Source organism: Boleophthalmus pectinirostris, unplaced genomic scaffold (genome assembly GCF_026225935.1).
Source record: "Boleophthalmus pectinirostris isolate CB_2022bp ecotype Guang Dong unplaced genomic scaffold, ASM2622593v1 HiC_scaffold_8, whole genome shotgun sequence".
Taxonomy (NCBI): domain Eukaryota; kingdom Metazoa; phylum Chordata; class Actinopteri; order Gobiiformes; family Gobiidae; genus Boleophthalmus; species Boleophthalmus pectinirostris.
The window spans coordinates 37966745-37981864 of NW_026571515.1; the positions used below are offsets into that span (position 1 = coordinate 37966745).

Genomic DNA, 15120 nt, shown 5'->3' on the forward strand with positions numbered 1-15120 from the left:
TATTTCTTATATCAGTTTATCATAGTTCAAAAAGTGCCATGATAAAATATAATGTAATGTAGTCTATGTAATGTATTGTGGTTTACCTTGAGTTCTGCTTGTGCCTCAGACTGGGGGAGCTGGCTGTAGAGTTGCTGCTCTCCTCTTCCTCCTCCTCCTCTTCCTCTGTTGTGGTGCTCTTCACACTGTTCTGCTGTCGGACCACCTCCTCATTGCGCAGCCTCTGCAGCTGGTTCTACAAAACACAATTACACACACATTTGTTAATTAATATATTAATTAATCTGAGGATTTCTACCCTATAATAAATTTTCCCAAAAGAAATTCCAATATCTACGGCTAGCTGCTTTCTTTTCCACCACCGTTACTATAAATATACTGATGAAAACACAACAACACACAGCTCTTGTAATTGATGTAATTAATATATGACGTCATCTGAGAAAAAGGACGTGTGTTTTTCAGTGCTGTTGTGTTAAAACTTGGCATGTGTTTTCTCACCTGGACGTTGCAGATTGCATCGATCCAGCTTCTCCCCTGGGTGGCGCTGTTGGCTTGGAAAGTGTAGGCTGCCACTGCACTTTTGAACTCGTTGAGGTAGATGAGGATAAAGGAGCCTGGAGAAACGCAACACATGAAGCGTTAAATATTAGAAAGACAACTTAAGTACAGATTATTATTTCCACCAATTTCAGACTTTCAGGCATCGTTGTCGAAGCAATTAACAAGTCAAACGAAATATTTCATTTTTCGAACAGTAAAAAGTATTCACCATGATGTAAAGTATATGTAGAATTATGTGTGTGTGTGTTTTGTTTTATAGGAATGTTTTTAAGCCCAATTACACCTTTAACCCAATTTATATAATCTAATTTCTGTACTATTCTGTATGTTTCGTATGGACTGAAGCATTGCTATGGATGCTAGGAGTTAATTTATGGAATAATCTTGACAAAGAAATCAAAGGATCAAGTACAATCATTTAAAAAATACATGAAATCCAAAGCAATGTATATGTATGAAAAAGAAAACTACGTTGTTGCGCATAAAAGTGATGATCTCTGTTTGCAACTGATTAATAATTGTGACTGAAATGAAATGTACTGACGAAATGTTTTAAAAGTAACTATCAGTGTTAAAAAGGAAAAGGGGGCAGATAACATCAGATGACTCTTCTTTCTGCTCCTTTTCATTCATTTCTTGTATGTGTAATGTTATGACACTGTTAATGTCATCTTATACTTTATGAATGAAATAAACAAACAAATAAATAAATATTTGTAATGAGCAGTCACTATTATCAGATCAGGGGGCTATATATTCTGTCCATATACTGCACTGTACACAAGTCTTTTAACATTTTTTAACAGCTTTTTTATCTAGATTTTGATGTTCTTGAATTTCACGTTGCAGCACTGTAATTTGCCTGTTGTGGGACAAATAAAGATGTATCATATACTGTGTGTAGCACTCACCGGGGTCTTTGAGCTCTTTACACACCACGTTGTGAATGAGCAGAGGCTGGCGGATGATTTTCACTTTCTCCACTCGTTTCACTGATTTGGTGATGAGGAGCAGGTCGGTGAAGAGGAAGCAATACACCTCCATCTAACAGGGAAATAGAACCACTTTTAGAGCATTTACTTGACAATCTGTTATCTAGTTGTGTGGGTCAGTCATATAATTTAAGTAAGATGTGGAGTAAAGGAAATGCAGACAGGATCATGTGACTGAAACCTAACACAGGTTTTCATGAATGTGCATTAATTAGAATGTGTGTAGTAGGGACCTGACAAAAGTTATGAATGCATATTTAGGCTGAGTTCTTCTCTTAAACTGTTTTTAATTCCATGAAATCATTTTGCGTTTTTGTTTTTTCTTACCCTGCTGTCTTTCCCCTCCTTCATGCGCAGCGCCCCCTCCAGGTGAAGCTGCCTCGTCTCCTCCGATGACGTCCCTCTCATCGGAGCCATCAGGTCAAAGCGGTTGTACTCTTTCAATATCTGAAAACACAAAACAATTACATTTAATTTAGTATTTTACATTTATATTCCCAATTAAAATATTGTGTATTTCAAGGCCATAACCGGAGCACAATTATATTCAGCCAAAAGTATTATCAAATTAAATTATAAACTAAATGTTTTTCTGTAGAGGTTCTGCTGCTTACCTTCTCCACCTCCTCACTGCTGCCCTCTACAGCCTCGTATGAGTCGATTCGCGCTGAGATTGTGGCCAGTTTCTGCTGCTCCTGTCTCTGCCGCATCTGGGAGTCCACGCTGTTGATGAAGCCTTCCACTGTGGCCACCTTCAAACACACACGAGTTAATACACAAACTAGCTCCATCATTTGAATCAACATTACATTTGAACAATTCATGACTTGAATGGTTGTATTTTTGTTGTTTTTGCCAGGCTTTTATGTTATTTTAATTTACTAAAGCAGGGGTCATCAAACTGAGGCCTGTGGACCAACTCTGGCCCAGCACGCCCCTTTGACCGGCCCCCCAGCCCCTCTGCTCTTCACCACTTGAACCTGCTCTATGAGGCAATCCTCAAAAGTCATGGCCTATTTTTATAACTTACTATTTGGCAAATAATAACACGTCTGCATCTTGTATTTTGTTTTTTTTTTCAATTAAAAAAATGATATTTATATGTATTTTTATGTATATATCAGAATATGTATTTATATTTATAGTTACATAATTATACGATGTATTTATTTTTATTCCCAAATTTTCGTCACCTGACAGTCAACGAATGCGCAGAGTACTATAGTGCAATAAATGTAATATCCGTGGTATTTCAAATTAAAACAAAGTGTGAAGTACTTATTACTTTTACAACTATAAACAAATGAGTACCAGGAATTATGTGTATATATGTAGTATTGTGGAAGGCTATGCCAAACTAGTAATTTCTACTACACTATGAGGTCTGCTGGTGGTCATTTTGGTCTGGTCATACAATTCTGTTATATGGCCGACCCAACCCCGGCCCCCATCACAGTCAGGAGTAATAATATGGCCCCCAGAGAAAAAAGTTTGGTGACCCCTGTACTAAGGAGTTAACACTAATAATATAATTAACTCAAGGACAGAAATCCCCAAATCAACAAAATGCTTTTAGTGAATAAATGAGACCTATAGCTTGATATATAGCTTTGTATTCTGTGCGGAGAACTAACAGGTTGCCAAGTTGATAAGAGGCACTCTGTTTCACTGTTTTCTGTTGCCGCTTAAATACTGATATTAAATAAACTTGTATCAGAGAACTTATTTTTTTTTTTTTTTACCATGTTGTTGACGATGTCACGTGCACTTGGCTCGTCGGTTTTCTTGAGGATGCTCTTGAGGAGGAGGGGGTATTTGGTCAGTCTCTGGTGAGGTTTGGCTAACATGTCAGCGAGCTTCAAACGGTTACACTGCTTGTGTGTCTCTGCCCACTGCACATACACAAACACGGGGAGAAAATATGTCAAAATACTGGATACTACATTTGAATCATTAAGTTCACCAAGTTTTGTTCTTTTTTTGCCTGTTTTCTTTTAAAGAAATGCACTATGTAACTTTTTGGTTGGGTGTCCTTCACATCACCTGCTTGTTTTTATGAATATGTCATTGCTCTACCTGGAATGTTTCACAGTATGACATTAAAAAGATTACATTTATTCAATTACAGGTGGTTTTATAGGTCAAAAATACCAAATAACAGGCATTGTGACTGTGAGATCTGACCTGTCACTTGGTCTGGTTTGGTCTCCATGAAGATAGAAAGGTTTAATACCATACTGTGAAACATTCTAGACGAAGTAATAACATGTCAAGGGAGAAAAGCAATTGACGGACCAGAAAAGTTACACAATACACCTTTAACTTCAATACCAAAAGCAAAGGTGTAATTTGGTTTCAGATAAATACATTCATTTCCCCCAAAGAAATAACAGTGCTGTCTGGTGGCTTTAATTCCTTTACAGACACTATAAATATACTGATGATAATATTTAATTCACCACAAGCAGAAGCTGTCATTTGATTTCCGCTCTATAATTCATTTTCCCAAAAGAAATTCCAATGTCTGTGGCTAGTTGCGTTCTTTTCCACCACAGGTACTATAAATATACTGATGAAACCACAACACCACACTGCTCTTGTAATTGAAAAAGAAAGACAAAACAAACAAATACTTATGCTGACCGTGACGTAGGTCCTGAAGAGCTCGTTGTCCCTGTGCAGTGAGCGCATGTACTCCATACACGACTCCTCCTCCATGCAGTAACGGATGTACGGCTGGAAACGAGACCCAAACTGCAAACACAAGCACAGGGTTATTTCATTTCACTTTTTAACACTGCAACAAAGACTGAGTTGAAGTTTCTGAGGAATTACTGAAAAGACCTTTAAAAATGTTTGATATTTTTGAGGCTCATAAAAGTACATTAAGTTGTCCTTGTGACTGGTTTAGAATGACAATAAAAAGCACTATAACCCCTATTTAAAGCCCTTTATTAAGAGTGTTTGTGTTAATATTTGTATTTATCCATTATAAAATATGGATAAATACAATTAAAATATGTCAGAATATTGAAATTATTTAATCATAAGGCTTTAAAGTAGTGACCTAAAATATAGATAATAATGGAAATATAGGTAATCCTTAAAACAAAGACAATTTATCATTTATAGTAGAAAGAAAAAAACAGAAAAAATTATAAAAATAAATTACAAAAATAAAATGGAAAAAAAAAATAAAAAATTAAAAAAGGAACAAGGAAAAGAAAGAAGGGGGGAAGAAAAAGAAAATGCCTTTAAAATTATGCTTTAAGATTGTAGTAAAAAGTACAAAACTGTGAAAGGAAATGATGATGGTGAAAATATTTGTAAGTACAGTGACGAAAAGTGTTTAAAAAGTGTATTAAAAAATGGGGGGAAGAGGGGGAAAAAAATGAGAGAAAGGGAAATTAAATAATAAATTGGCCAAAATATAAATATAAGGGAGCTTGTGGAGTCACATCTGGGCTCTATTTTAGGTGGGGATGTCAACGTACCTGACTTAATACTGAATTCAGAATCCATTTAATTAACTGTTAAATCAGTTTCTTCTTAAATTGGGCTAGCCTTATAGTAAATAAGTGGTACTTGGTATGAAAACTTTGAGAAATACTCTATTAGACCATGCATGTATCGTTAAAGCCTGCAGATCACCACTACGATCACTCACCGTCTTGAATCCCTGGTGCAGTTCTGTGGGGTCCAGCATGGCGCGGTTCTGTCTGGCCTTCTCCAGCACAGGCACCATGACCTGACTCCAGAGGGCGCTGTGGAGCCGTACGATCTCCTGGATGTTACTGAACAGTTTGGTGGGCTCCACTTCTGTGAGGAGGCCACTCTCTTGCAGGTTCAGCAGTCCGCACAGGAACAGCTGAAATATTTACAACGAGAAATTAATATAGATGCACTTCTAGATTAAGTTAAGAGTTTAATGTTTATTTGAACTGACAGAGATATTAAGATCATAAGAACATTCCACACCAGATTAGAGCTAAATAACTAGTTTCCTTCTGAAATGAAATTAAAACATGTGTGAGTATAATAAGGCCCTATATTACACTAAACGGACTCTTGTGAGCTTTGTTACCTCCTCAAAAACAGACCTGGAGTTGTGTATTGTTTCATTCACACACGCCTGAGTAACCATTTATTATTGTGATGTGTGATGGGCTGAAAATCATCCAAGTGATTCTATTGAAGATGTATGGTGTTTATAAAACACATTGGAGCACTTTCTAAGTTTGTGTGTGAATGAAACAAAACACAACTTCAAGTCTGTTTGTGATGAGGAAACAACATTTTAACATCATAATATTGACAATAATACAGACATTTGAACATAGTTGTTACTGCCGCTGTGAGGCTGCCTATACAAAAATAAGTGACGCTATGGTCCAAATTTTATAAACACAATCAAATCCGAAATTGTTTCAACTGCTTCCTCTAAGAACAGCATTTTGAGGACTTTTAGCTTTTCAGAAGATTGCATTTTAAATTGTTTGTTGCTATGGCAATGGTTCAAAATTTTCATCATTGTAAACCCATATATTCCACTAGTGTTTAAAACGGTAGAGAGACATGTGAAATTAGTATTGCTAATTTACAGTATATTAATAATAGTAGTCGTAGTCGTCGTCGTCGTCATACTCGTCAGAGGTGGGGACTTGCAAGTCATGACTTGGACTTGAATCAAACTTGAGTCACTATTCTTAGGACTTGAGACTTGACTTGATAAAATGGACCAAGACTTCGGACTCGACTTGGACTTGAACATCAATGACTTGGAACTTGACATGACAGGACTTGAGGCCTGTGATTTGAGACAACTTAAACCATGACTTTTACAATTACAATTTAGTTCATTATATGAATGAATAAATCATATAAATTGCAAAAATCCAAGCTATATTTGTACTTTTGTTTAAAGACTTGAAATGACTTGAAGCTCAAAGCAGACGACTTGGACCTGACCTGGACTTATGGGCCAGTGACTCGAGACTTGCCTGTATTTGACTTTGGACTTGAGGTCAAAGAGTTCAGGCTTACTTGAGACTTGCAAAACAATAACTTGGTTCCACCTCTGGTAATAGTATTAGTATTAGTATTAGAATCAGTATTAGTATTAGTATTAGTATTAGTAGTAGTAGTAGTAGTAGTAGTAGTAGTAGTAGTAGTAGTAGTAGTAGTAGTAGTAGTAGCAGTGGCAGCTATGGTAGTAATAACAGTAGCAGTAGTAGTAGTACCAATAGAGGAGGTAGAGGTAATAGTAGTGGTAGTAGTAGCCTATTATATGTATTTTTCATCACTGTAAAACCCATATATATTCCAGTAGTACTGCTAATTTGCAGTATAGTAATAGTACAGTTTAGTAGCAGTAGCAAATGGTCAAAATTTTATAAACACGACCAGATCAGAAATGTTTTTAACTGGTAACAACTTTAACTGGTATTAATCAAGTTCGAAAATGTGTTTAAAGACTGGATTAAAGACTTGTTGTTGTGTTTTTAGCATTAGCCACTATTTTTGTTATGCTAATCTACTGCTAATTCCCCTCCTCCATTTGTCTCCCCACAATAATACCGTGCATTTGCTCTGTGAGATTTGCAAAGAGTTACATCATTAGTCATGTTTTATACGGTTTATAATTGATTGTAAAAGCTTACATCGGTGATGACTCGGAGCTTTTTGATGTAGGTGACCTCAGTGTGTAGCAGCTCCCATATCGCCTCCTGCTGGTGGAACTGTCGCCTCGTCAACGTCTACAAACAAAAAAACAAAGCCATTAAGTTATTATGATATTAATACATGAGCCGAAATAATGCAGGCTTTGTGTTTTAAACATGTGAACGAAACAAAAAAATTCCACGTATATTTATGAGGAGAAAACATTAAAGCATAGATCAGAAAATAATGTAATATTTATATCTATAGGCCCTTTAAATGTCATATAGTCAATGTTATGTAACTCAGAGAGGTGAAAGTGTAGAACAGTATAAAAAACTGCAGTTTCAATTCCACAGAACAGTTATAATCTACAGTATACAGGAATTTATGAGTCCTGATGTCTGTACACCATAAAACACAAAAGGCATTCTGGGAAATCAGGCGGAGGAGGAATGAGACGAGGAAGTTCAACAAAGAGCTGTCTGAAAAGTCATGAGATTTTAACAATGGTAGGTAAATTAGATAATCAAAATACTGTACCCAAGTAAGTACCATTACTTTTGAATAATAGTAGTAGAAGTCAAGAAATAAGTAGTAGTAAGTAGCAGTAAGTAAAGAAGTAAAAAACAAAGTAGCGTAAATAATTTGGAGGTAATTTGAGAGTTATATTAAATGCATTTTAGGGGAAAACTGTCAATTAATGAACTATTAAGGCAGCTTTTATACATAGCTTATGATTTTCTATATCTGGTAATTGAAGGCATATACATTCTAATTTGAAATGTTTAGTTTTATAGGTGCCTTGTGTAACTTTTCTGGTGGAAGGTGCGTCAAATGCTTTTCTTCATGGAGATGCTATTGCTTTATCCAAAAAAAAAGGTAACTTGGTGTAGCTTTAACAGAATTCACAGTGTCGAAAATATATCAAAACATGACTATATTAATATTACTCACACTATATTAAACATAATTTGATATTTTATAATGCTGTGAAACCCGAAAAAGAATCACAACTAAGAATCACATGATTGATGATGACACCCCTTTACCCTTTAGACTTTTAACCTTTTAGAAGATTACATTTTGAGTTGTTTGTCGCTATGGCAATGGCTCTAATTTTTTATCACTGTAAATTATATGAAACCCATATATTTCATTAGTGTTTGAAGTGGTAATAATTGTAGTAGTAGTAGTAGTAGTAGTAGTAGTAGTAGTAGTAGCAGTAGGAGCAGTAATACTAGCACCAGTGGTAGTAAGTGATAGCAGTAGTAGTAATACTAGTAGCAGTAGCAATAGTAGTGGTAGTAGTAGTAGTAGCAGCAGCAGTAATACTAGCAGCAGTAGTAGTAGTAGTAGTAGCACTAGCAGCAGTACTAGCAGCAGTCCTAGTAGCAGTAGCGGTAGTAGTAGTAGCAGTAGTAATAGAAGCAGAAGTAGTAGTAGCGGTAGTAATAGTAGTAGTAGTAGGCTACTGTGTATTTTTCATCACTCTAAAACCCATACATTCCAGTAGTATTGTTAATGTACAGTGTAGCAATAGTACAGTATAGTAGCAGTAGCAGTAGAAGTAACAGCTACATCAACAGTAATAGTAGTAATAGTAATAGTTATTTTACATAAAGTTCTGGTATTTATCATGGGGGTATTTTAGAGTTTCCTGAAGAATTTTCTCTTTGTGCAGTAGCAGTAGTAGTAGTAGTAGTAGTAGTAGTAGTAGTGGTGGTAATAGTATGGAGATTTATCATTTCAGGAAAACAAAAGAAAAAAAAACAAAAAAAACATACAATACATAACACATAACACATAAAATATATCTGTAAAGAAAAGAACTGCTTGTCAGTGCTTAATGGTGCACTATGTACTATGTTTTTTGTCCATTAGGGCGTTGTACTCACGTATGTGGCATTTATTCAGTCACATGTTTTATTACTGCTCATAAATACCTGCCCTGTAATTTGGCCTGGACACGCCACCTGCCTGTCTGCATGAAAACAGATAAAGCCATACTGCGGAGCATGCAAGGCAAAACAATAACATCTCCATGGAAACAGTATATACTCCACCAGAAAATTTACACAGTGCAGCTTTAAAGAAATAACTATAAATACTATACTTTTGGGTTACATGTCTGTTTAATGCCATATTGTCAAATATTCTAAGCAAAATTTCACATATTTACTTCTTTAAAGCTGATAATATTTTCTGTTTAATGCCATACTATATTCTCTGTTTAACTACCAGTACTACTACTACTACCACTACTACTACCACTGCTGCTACTACTACTACTACTACAACTACTACTAATGCTACTATTACCACTACTACCACTACTACCACTACAACTACTACTACCACTACTACTACTACCACCACTACCACTACCACTACTCCTACTACTCCTACTCCAACTACAACTACTTGTCTTATTACTACTACTACTACTCCTACTACTTCTACTCCTACTCCTACTACACCTCTTACTACTACAGTACTACTACTCCTACTACTCCTACTCCTAGTCCTACTTCTAAAACTCATTCTACTACTACTACTTCTACTACTTCTACTACTAAAACTACTTCTACTACTACAACTAAAACTACTACTACTCCTACGACTCCTATTACTTCTACTCCTACTCCTACTACTAAAACTACTACTACTACTACAGGAGCCTTTAATGAACTCTTCTTTTGTGTCTCAGATAACATTTGAAGTTTAATGCCATAATGTGGAATACTCTAGGTAAAACAAAAGCATCTCCATGGAGACAGGGGCCTTTAATGAACTAACTCTTCCTCCTTTAGTGTCTCAGATGACATTCGCTTTCAACAGCAGCTTGTCTAATGATGCGTGCTGCTGTGTTGTATTGTGTTGTATTGTGTTGTGTTGTATTGTGTTGTGTACCTCTGGCTGGTCGAGCAGCCTCTGCCAGCTGTCCTCCAGGCTCAGCTCTGTCTCCTGCTCCTCCTCCTCCCATGAGTCCTGGTGAAAGGCAAACTGACGAGGGACTTTGGGTAAACCGAACACCGAGTACGAATGGAGTTTGTTCTGCAGCTGCTCCACGCGGTCCACCTCCTGAAACATAACCAAAACATACATTATATTTCTATTTGAATCGGCTAATAACAGAGTAAAGATGCAGAGTTACTAGTTAGTAGTAGGGGTGTGCAAAAATATTGAAATATCGATATATCGTATCGTTTAATGTGATTATACAGTACTGATATCGGGGACTGCTGTACCGATATATCACTAAGAGTATTTTTTGGTATATTTTACTAAATTATTTTGTGACAGCGCTACAGTTTTGTTGCTTGTTTAGATGATGGAAACTCATTTATGCAACACATTGGCATTTACACAGTTTTCATGATTAAAATGTTTGTGCTTCATATTAACTTTGCACAAGAAGTGGTTTAACAAAGACTCGTATTGAATTGAAAGTGCACTTGAACGTGGCGCATGTATCGAGGTATGTATTGTATTGGCAACTTTTTCAAGATACCCAGCCCTAGTTTGTAGGGGTGGACAATAATCTGAAATTTCCCCAAATTTGTGGAGGTTCAAGTATAGCATAAAACCTGAATAGATTATTCTTATAACCTTATAACATTATAACCTGTTTGGAAGATTTTTACACATTTTATTTTTAATCAACTCTTTTTGCTGTCATTTGGATCGTTCTAACTATAGACGATATACTCTGAAAGTAAACAAAAGAACTGCATAGAACAACTTCTGTAACTGTTGGGTCACGACTGATCAATACATGTACAATCGCTCAAGTAGCTCCATTGGTTTACTGTATCACTCACTTGGAAACTATGAAAAGAGATCTACTGTCATGTACGGAATATTTGATTCACCGTCATAATAAACTCATAAAACCTTTTAAAGCAATTCCTAGCATTAAAAAAGGAAGGAGGAAAGAAGGAGCATTTCTAATCATGAGTGAGACATTGAAATAAAGATTGTAACTAGGGATGTAACAATAACTGAAATATCATGATATCATATTGTCAAATTCATTCAATTCATTGTTGTGGTACCGTAATACCTAAAAAAACAGAGAGAACTACATAGACCATGATCCTTTGCTGTTGTCAGTGCAGACCCCAAGGAGAAATAACCATTATTAAGCACTTTCAAATCATAATTCTTTATATTATAACAGTACCAAAGGTTTATCATGGTATTTTAAAAGGAAAAAGTCGCATATTCACAATTGTGTTAACCTCCACAAAATATGACAATATATATCGTACCGAGAAATTTGGATATTGTCACATCGCAAATCGTAACTGCACAACAAGTTTAGTTATTATTAGAATACATATTGTAGTTGGATTTCGTTACAGTTTTGACCCAATATTTTAGCTTCAACTCAAAACTCCTTTGTGTGTACACTCTGGACATTACGCTGGATTTGCATTTAATTCTGGCCGGCGTCTAAAATGCTGAATCCATCTGTAAAGTGCGGCCCGTGCTTTTGTTAAGAGTGACAGGCGTAATGTGGTTATGAAAATGAGCTTTGTGTGTTGAGGTCGAGTTAACAATAGACGGGTAAAGGAGAGGGGGCCACGCATATATCAACCTTCAGGGCAACTGGTATAAGATTAAATCATCTTAAAAATATACATGAGGAACAGTTCTGTGCGGTAATAAATATCCAAACAATATAACAATACACAAATATCTGAATAAAGTTGAATTGCGAGGAGGATCTAGTACTGTAAAAATGCAACTTAACAAACTGCGACGCATCAAAATGGCCTCCTTGTTTCTATTTCATTTAGACAGAGGTAGGTAGTACACAGTCACATCCACTCAGTTACATTTACTTTTTAAAGAAATTGTACTTTTCAGAGTACTTCTCTAGCAGCATACATTTACTCCTCCTTGAGTACTATGTTTATTGAAATAACTAGTACTCTTACATGAGCAAAAATGTTGGTTACTCATCATAATGTGAGTCTAAAAGTGACAAAAGCTTTGAAAACGATTGGGACATTTGTATTTTCTCCGCTGCTCCTTCAGATATAATTTAGTTTGTCTAAATTTTTTGGTCTGTCATTTGAAAAGAGCTTATTTTGTGAATGATTTCATGTTTTGTCATTCAAATTACATGAAATTTCAATTAGATTCAACTGAATTAAAAAATGACTACACTTCTCTATAATCTACTACTACTACTACTACTACTACTACTACTACTACTACTACTACTACTACTACTACTACTACTACTACTACTACTATGCCACTTCTGTAACAGTTCCTCCCTAAATGCATGATCGAGTGGCATGTGGAACACCACTTATGAATCAAAGTAAACTAGTTAGAGAGACGGGGTGTGCACTAGACAGGTCCCTTGGGTGTTCGAGGCTCCTCTGTGTTTGAATAGAGACGAGGGCTTTGACAGGTGAGTGACAGGTGAGTGACAGGGACTGGCTCTGTATGACATCTGGCCCCGACCTCTCCACAGACACACAAAGGACGTGTGTCTGGGCTGTGTGCTGCTGTCACTGAGCGCAGGGCTCTGAGGGACACTGTGGAGAGGCTCATTCAGACCGTGTACACTCAGCACACTCACAGCTCCGTGCAACATATAATACACATTCAGCTGGTTTGGTTTCAGATGGTATAACGACAATGACTTTTTCCTGTCGTGGACGCCATTTTGAGGACTTTTAACTTTTCTCAAGATTGCATTTTGAATTGTTTGGGTTAGGGTAAGCTCAAAAGCCCATATATTGCAGTAGTGTTTAAAGTGGTAGAGAGACATGTCAGTAGTATTGTTAATTTACAGTATAGTAGTAGTAGTAGCAGTAATAGTAGCAGCAGTAGTAGTAATAGGAGTAGTAGTAGTAGTACCAATGGTGTAGTAGAGGGATAGAATATTGTGTATTTTTCATCATTCTCAGTATAGTAGGAGTAGTAGTAGCAGCAGTAGCAGTAGTAGTAGCAGTAGCAGTAATAGTAGTAGTAATAGTAGCAGTAGCAGCAGCAATAGTAGTTGTAGTAGTAGTAGTAGTAGCAGTAGTAGCAGTAGTAGCAGCTGCAATAGATAGCAGTAGCAGTAATAGTAGTAGTAATAGTAGCAGTAGCAGCAGCAATAGTAGTAGTAGCAGTAATAGTAGTAACAGTAGTAGCAGTAATAGTAACAGTAGTAGCAGCAATATAGCAGTAATACTAGTAATAGAAGTAGTAGCAGTAGCAGTAGTAGTAGCAGTAGCAGTAGTAGAAGTAGTAGTAATAGCAGTAGTAGCTTTAGAAGCAGTAGAAGTAGTAGTATCAGCAGCAGCCATCGTGAATAAAGAGGGGCCAACTTTTACCTATTTTTACATAAAGTTCGTGTATTTTGGATTTTCCTGTCGGATTTTCTCTTTGTGTTAAATAGTCGAGTGAATGGAAAGTATGTGAGCCGACAGGTCAGGAGACTCCAAAGGGAAATTACCTCAGCGCCGCTCGGGGACTACTGCCTTCCTGCCCCCTCCCATTTGCCCCCCTCTCCTCCTGCCCCCCTTCCATTTGCCCCCCCTCCCATCTGCCCCCCTCCCATCTGCTGCTGCTGTGGTGTTTTGTCTTTAATGCACTCTTAATGAGAGACAAGTCTGGGCAGATAACATGTACCCACTGCACAGCTTTGTAAACTACGCTACACTGGTTACTTCTGCTGCTGGGATATGGCTAGATAGACCTGATTTCGACCTGGTTTAGTTCTGCTTTAGACTTGGAAAAGGCCAGGCTGTATGTTGTAAATTCATATCCAAAGTCCAAATTGAAACAGTTAGTCCAGGTTTGTAATTTGCAGCATGTGGTGTTTCTTATGAGGGCACCATTGTATTTTTATTTTAGACCAGAGTTAGTCCCGGTTTAGTTCTGCGACTTGGGCTTGTATGGTTTAGATCTGGTTTAGTCATGAGATAGTCCTTATTTTGGCCAAGTGGAGTGTTTTAAGTTCAAAGAGTTAGTCAGGAAATTGTCTAGATTTAGTTTGGGCTTAGTCCAGATTCAGTCCTGGTTTAGTTCAGGTTCAGTCCAGGTTCAGTCCAGGTTCAGTCCAGGTTCAGTCCAGGTTCAGTCCAGATGGAGTTCAGCTTTAGACCAAGTTTGCGTCTGTATTTGTGCAAATGTAATCTGGTTTATTCCTGATTGTGATTGTCATTACATATAATTACTTCCAGTTTTTATCCTGGAGTTTAGATATTTTTACTGAACGTTAAATACCTCATTCAGATCTGCTTGAGTCGTGATTCAGTCCTGGTTCAGTCCTGGTTCAATCCTGTTCAAGTCTTGGTCTAGTCCTTGTCCAGTCCTGGTCCAGCCCTGTCATAACTCTGTTCAGACTTTAGAGTAACTTGAGTTTACCTTTCCGAACGACCCTGCTCCTGCGTTGGAGCTGAAGAACCCGCTGAAGCGACTGGCCGCTCTGTTCTTCCACGTGTCAGGTCCGACGGATCCGGCGGATCCAGGGGGCAGCGACAGGGACCCCCCCATCTGCCCGACCGGTCCCATCTGCCCCATCTGCCCCAACTGCCCCAGAGCATCAGGGGTCGGGATGTTCGTCTCGCCCAAGAACTCGGTCATATTTTTCCTCCTCCTCGCCTGACCCTGGAATACAAAACAATACACCAGTTAGTTACACAGTTCAAATAGAATGTAATAAAGGCGTACCATAGAACACAATGGGACGGATGGATCATGCTCACGTGCTTGTGTTTCATGCTTGTATTTGATGCTACTGGCTCCACAAACATCATATTAATCTTGCGGTTTAAAGTCCTTTCAACTGACCACAATGCCACCATTTTCTGAAGCTATTGTTCAAAAGTTATTTCACATTTGTTTATTTGCCCCGACTAAGACAATGAACTTTGAGCCACTTTTGTTTTGT

General features: G+C 37.3%; 1 protein-coding gene across 1 annotated transcript in view; it reads right to left on the reverse strand.

Moving 5' to 3' along the window:
- Window positions 1-15120, reverse strand: part of plekhg5b (pleckstrin homology domain containing, family G (with RhoGef domain) member 5b) — a 196708-nt gene that overhangs the window by 5508 nt on the left and 176080 nt on the right. The window contains 11 exon segments of the mRNA XM_055165759.1: window positions 87-235; window positions 502-617; window positions 1476-1608; window positions 1884-2003; window positions 2171-2308; window positions 3299-3448; window positions 4200-4310; window positions 5224-5424; window positions 7217-7312; window positions 10128-10298; window positions 14595-14837. Of these exon segments, the coding sequence (XP_055021734.1) occupies window positions 87-235; window positions 502-617; window positions 1476-1608; window positions 1884-2003; window positions 2171-2308; window positions 3299-3448; window positions 4200-4310; window positions 5224-5424; window positions 7217-7312; window positions 10128-10298; window positions 14595-14837 (1628 nt within the window).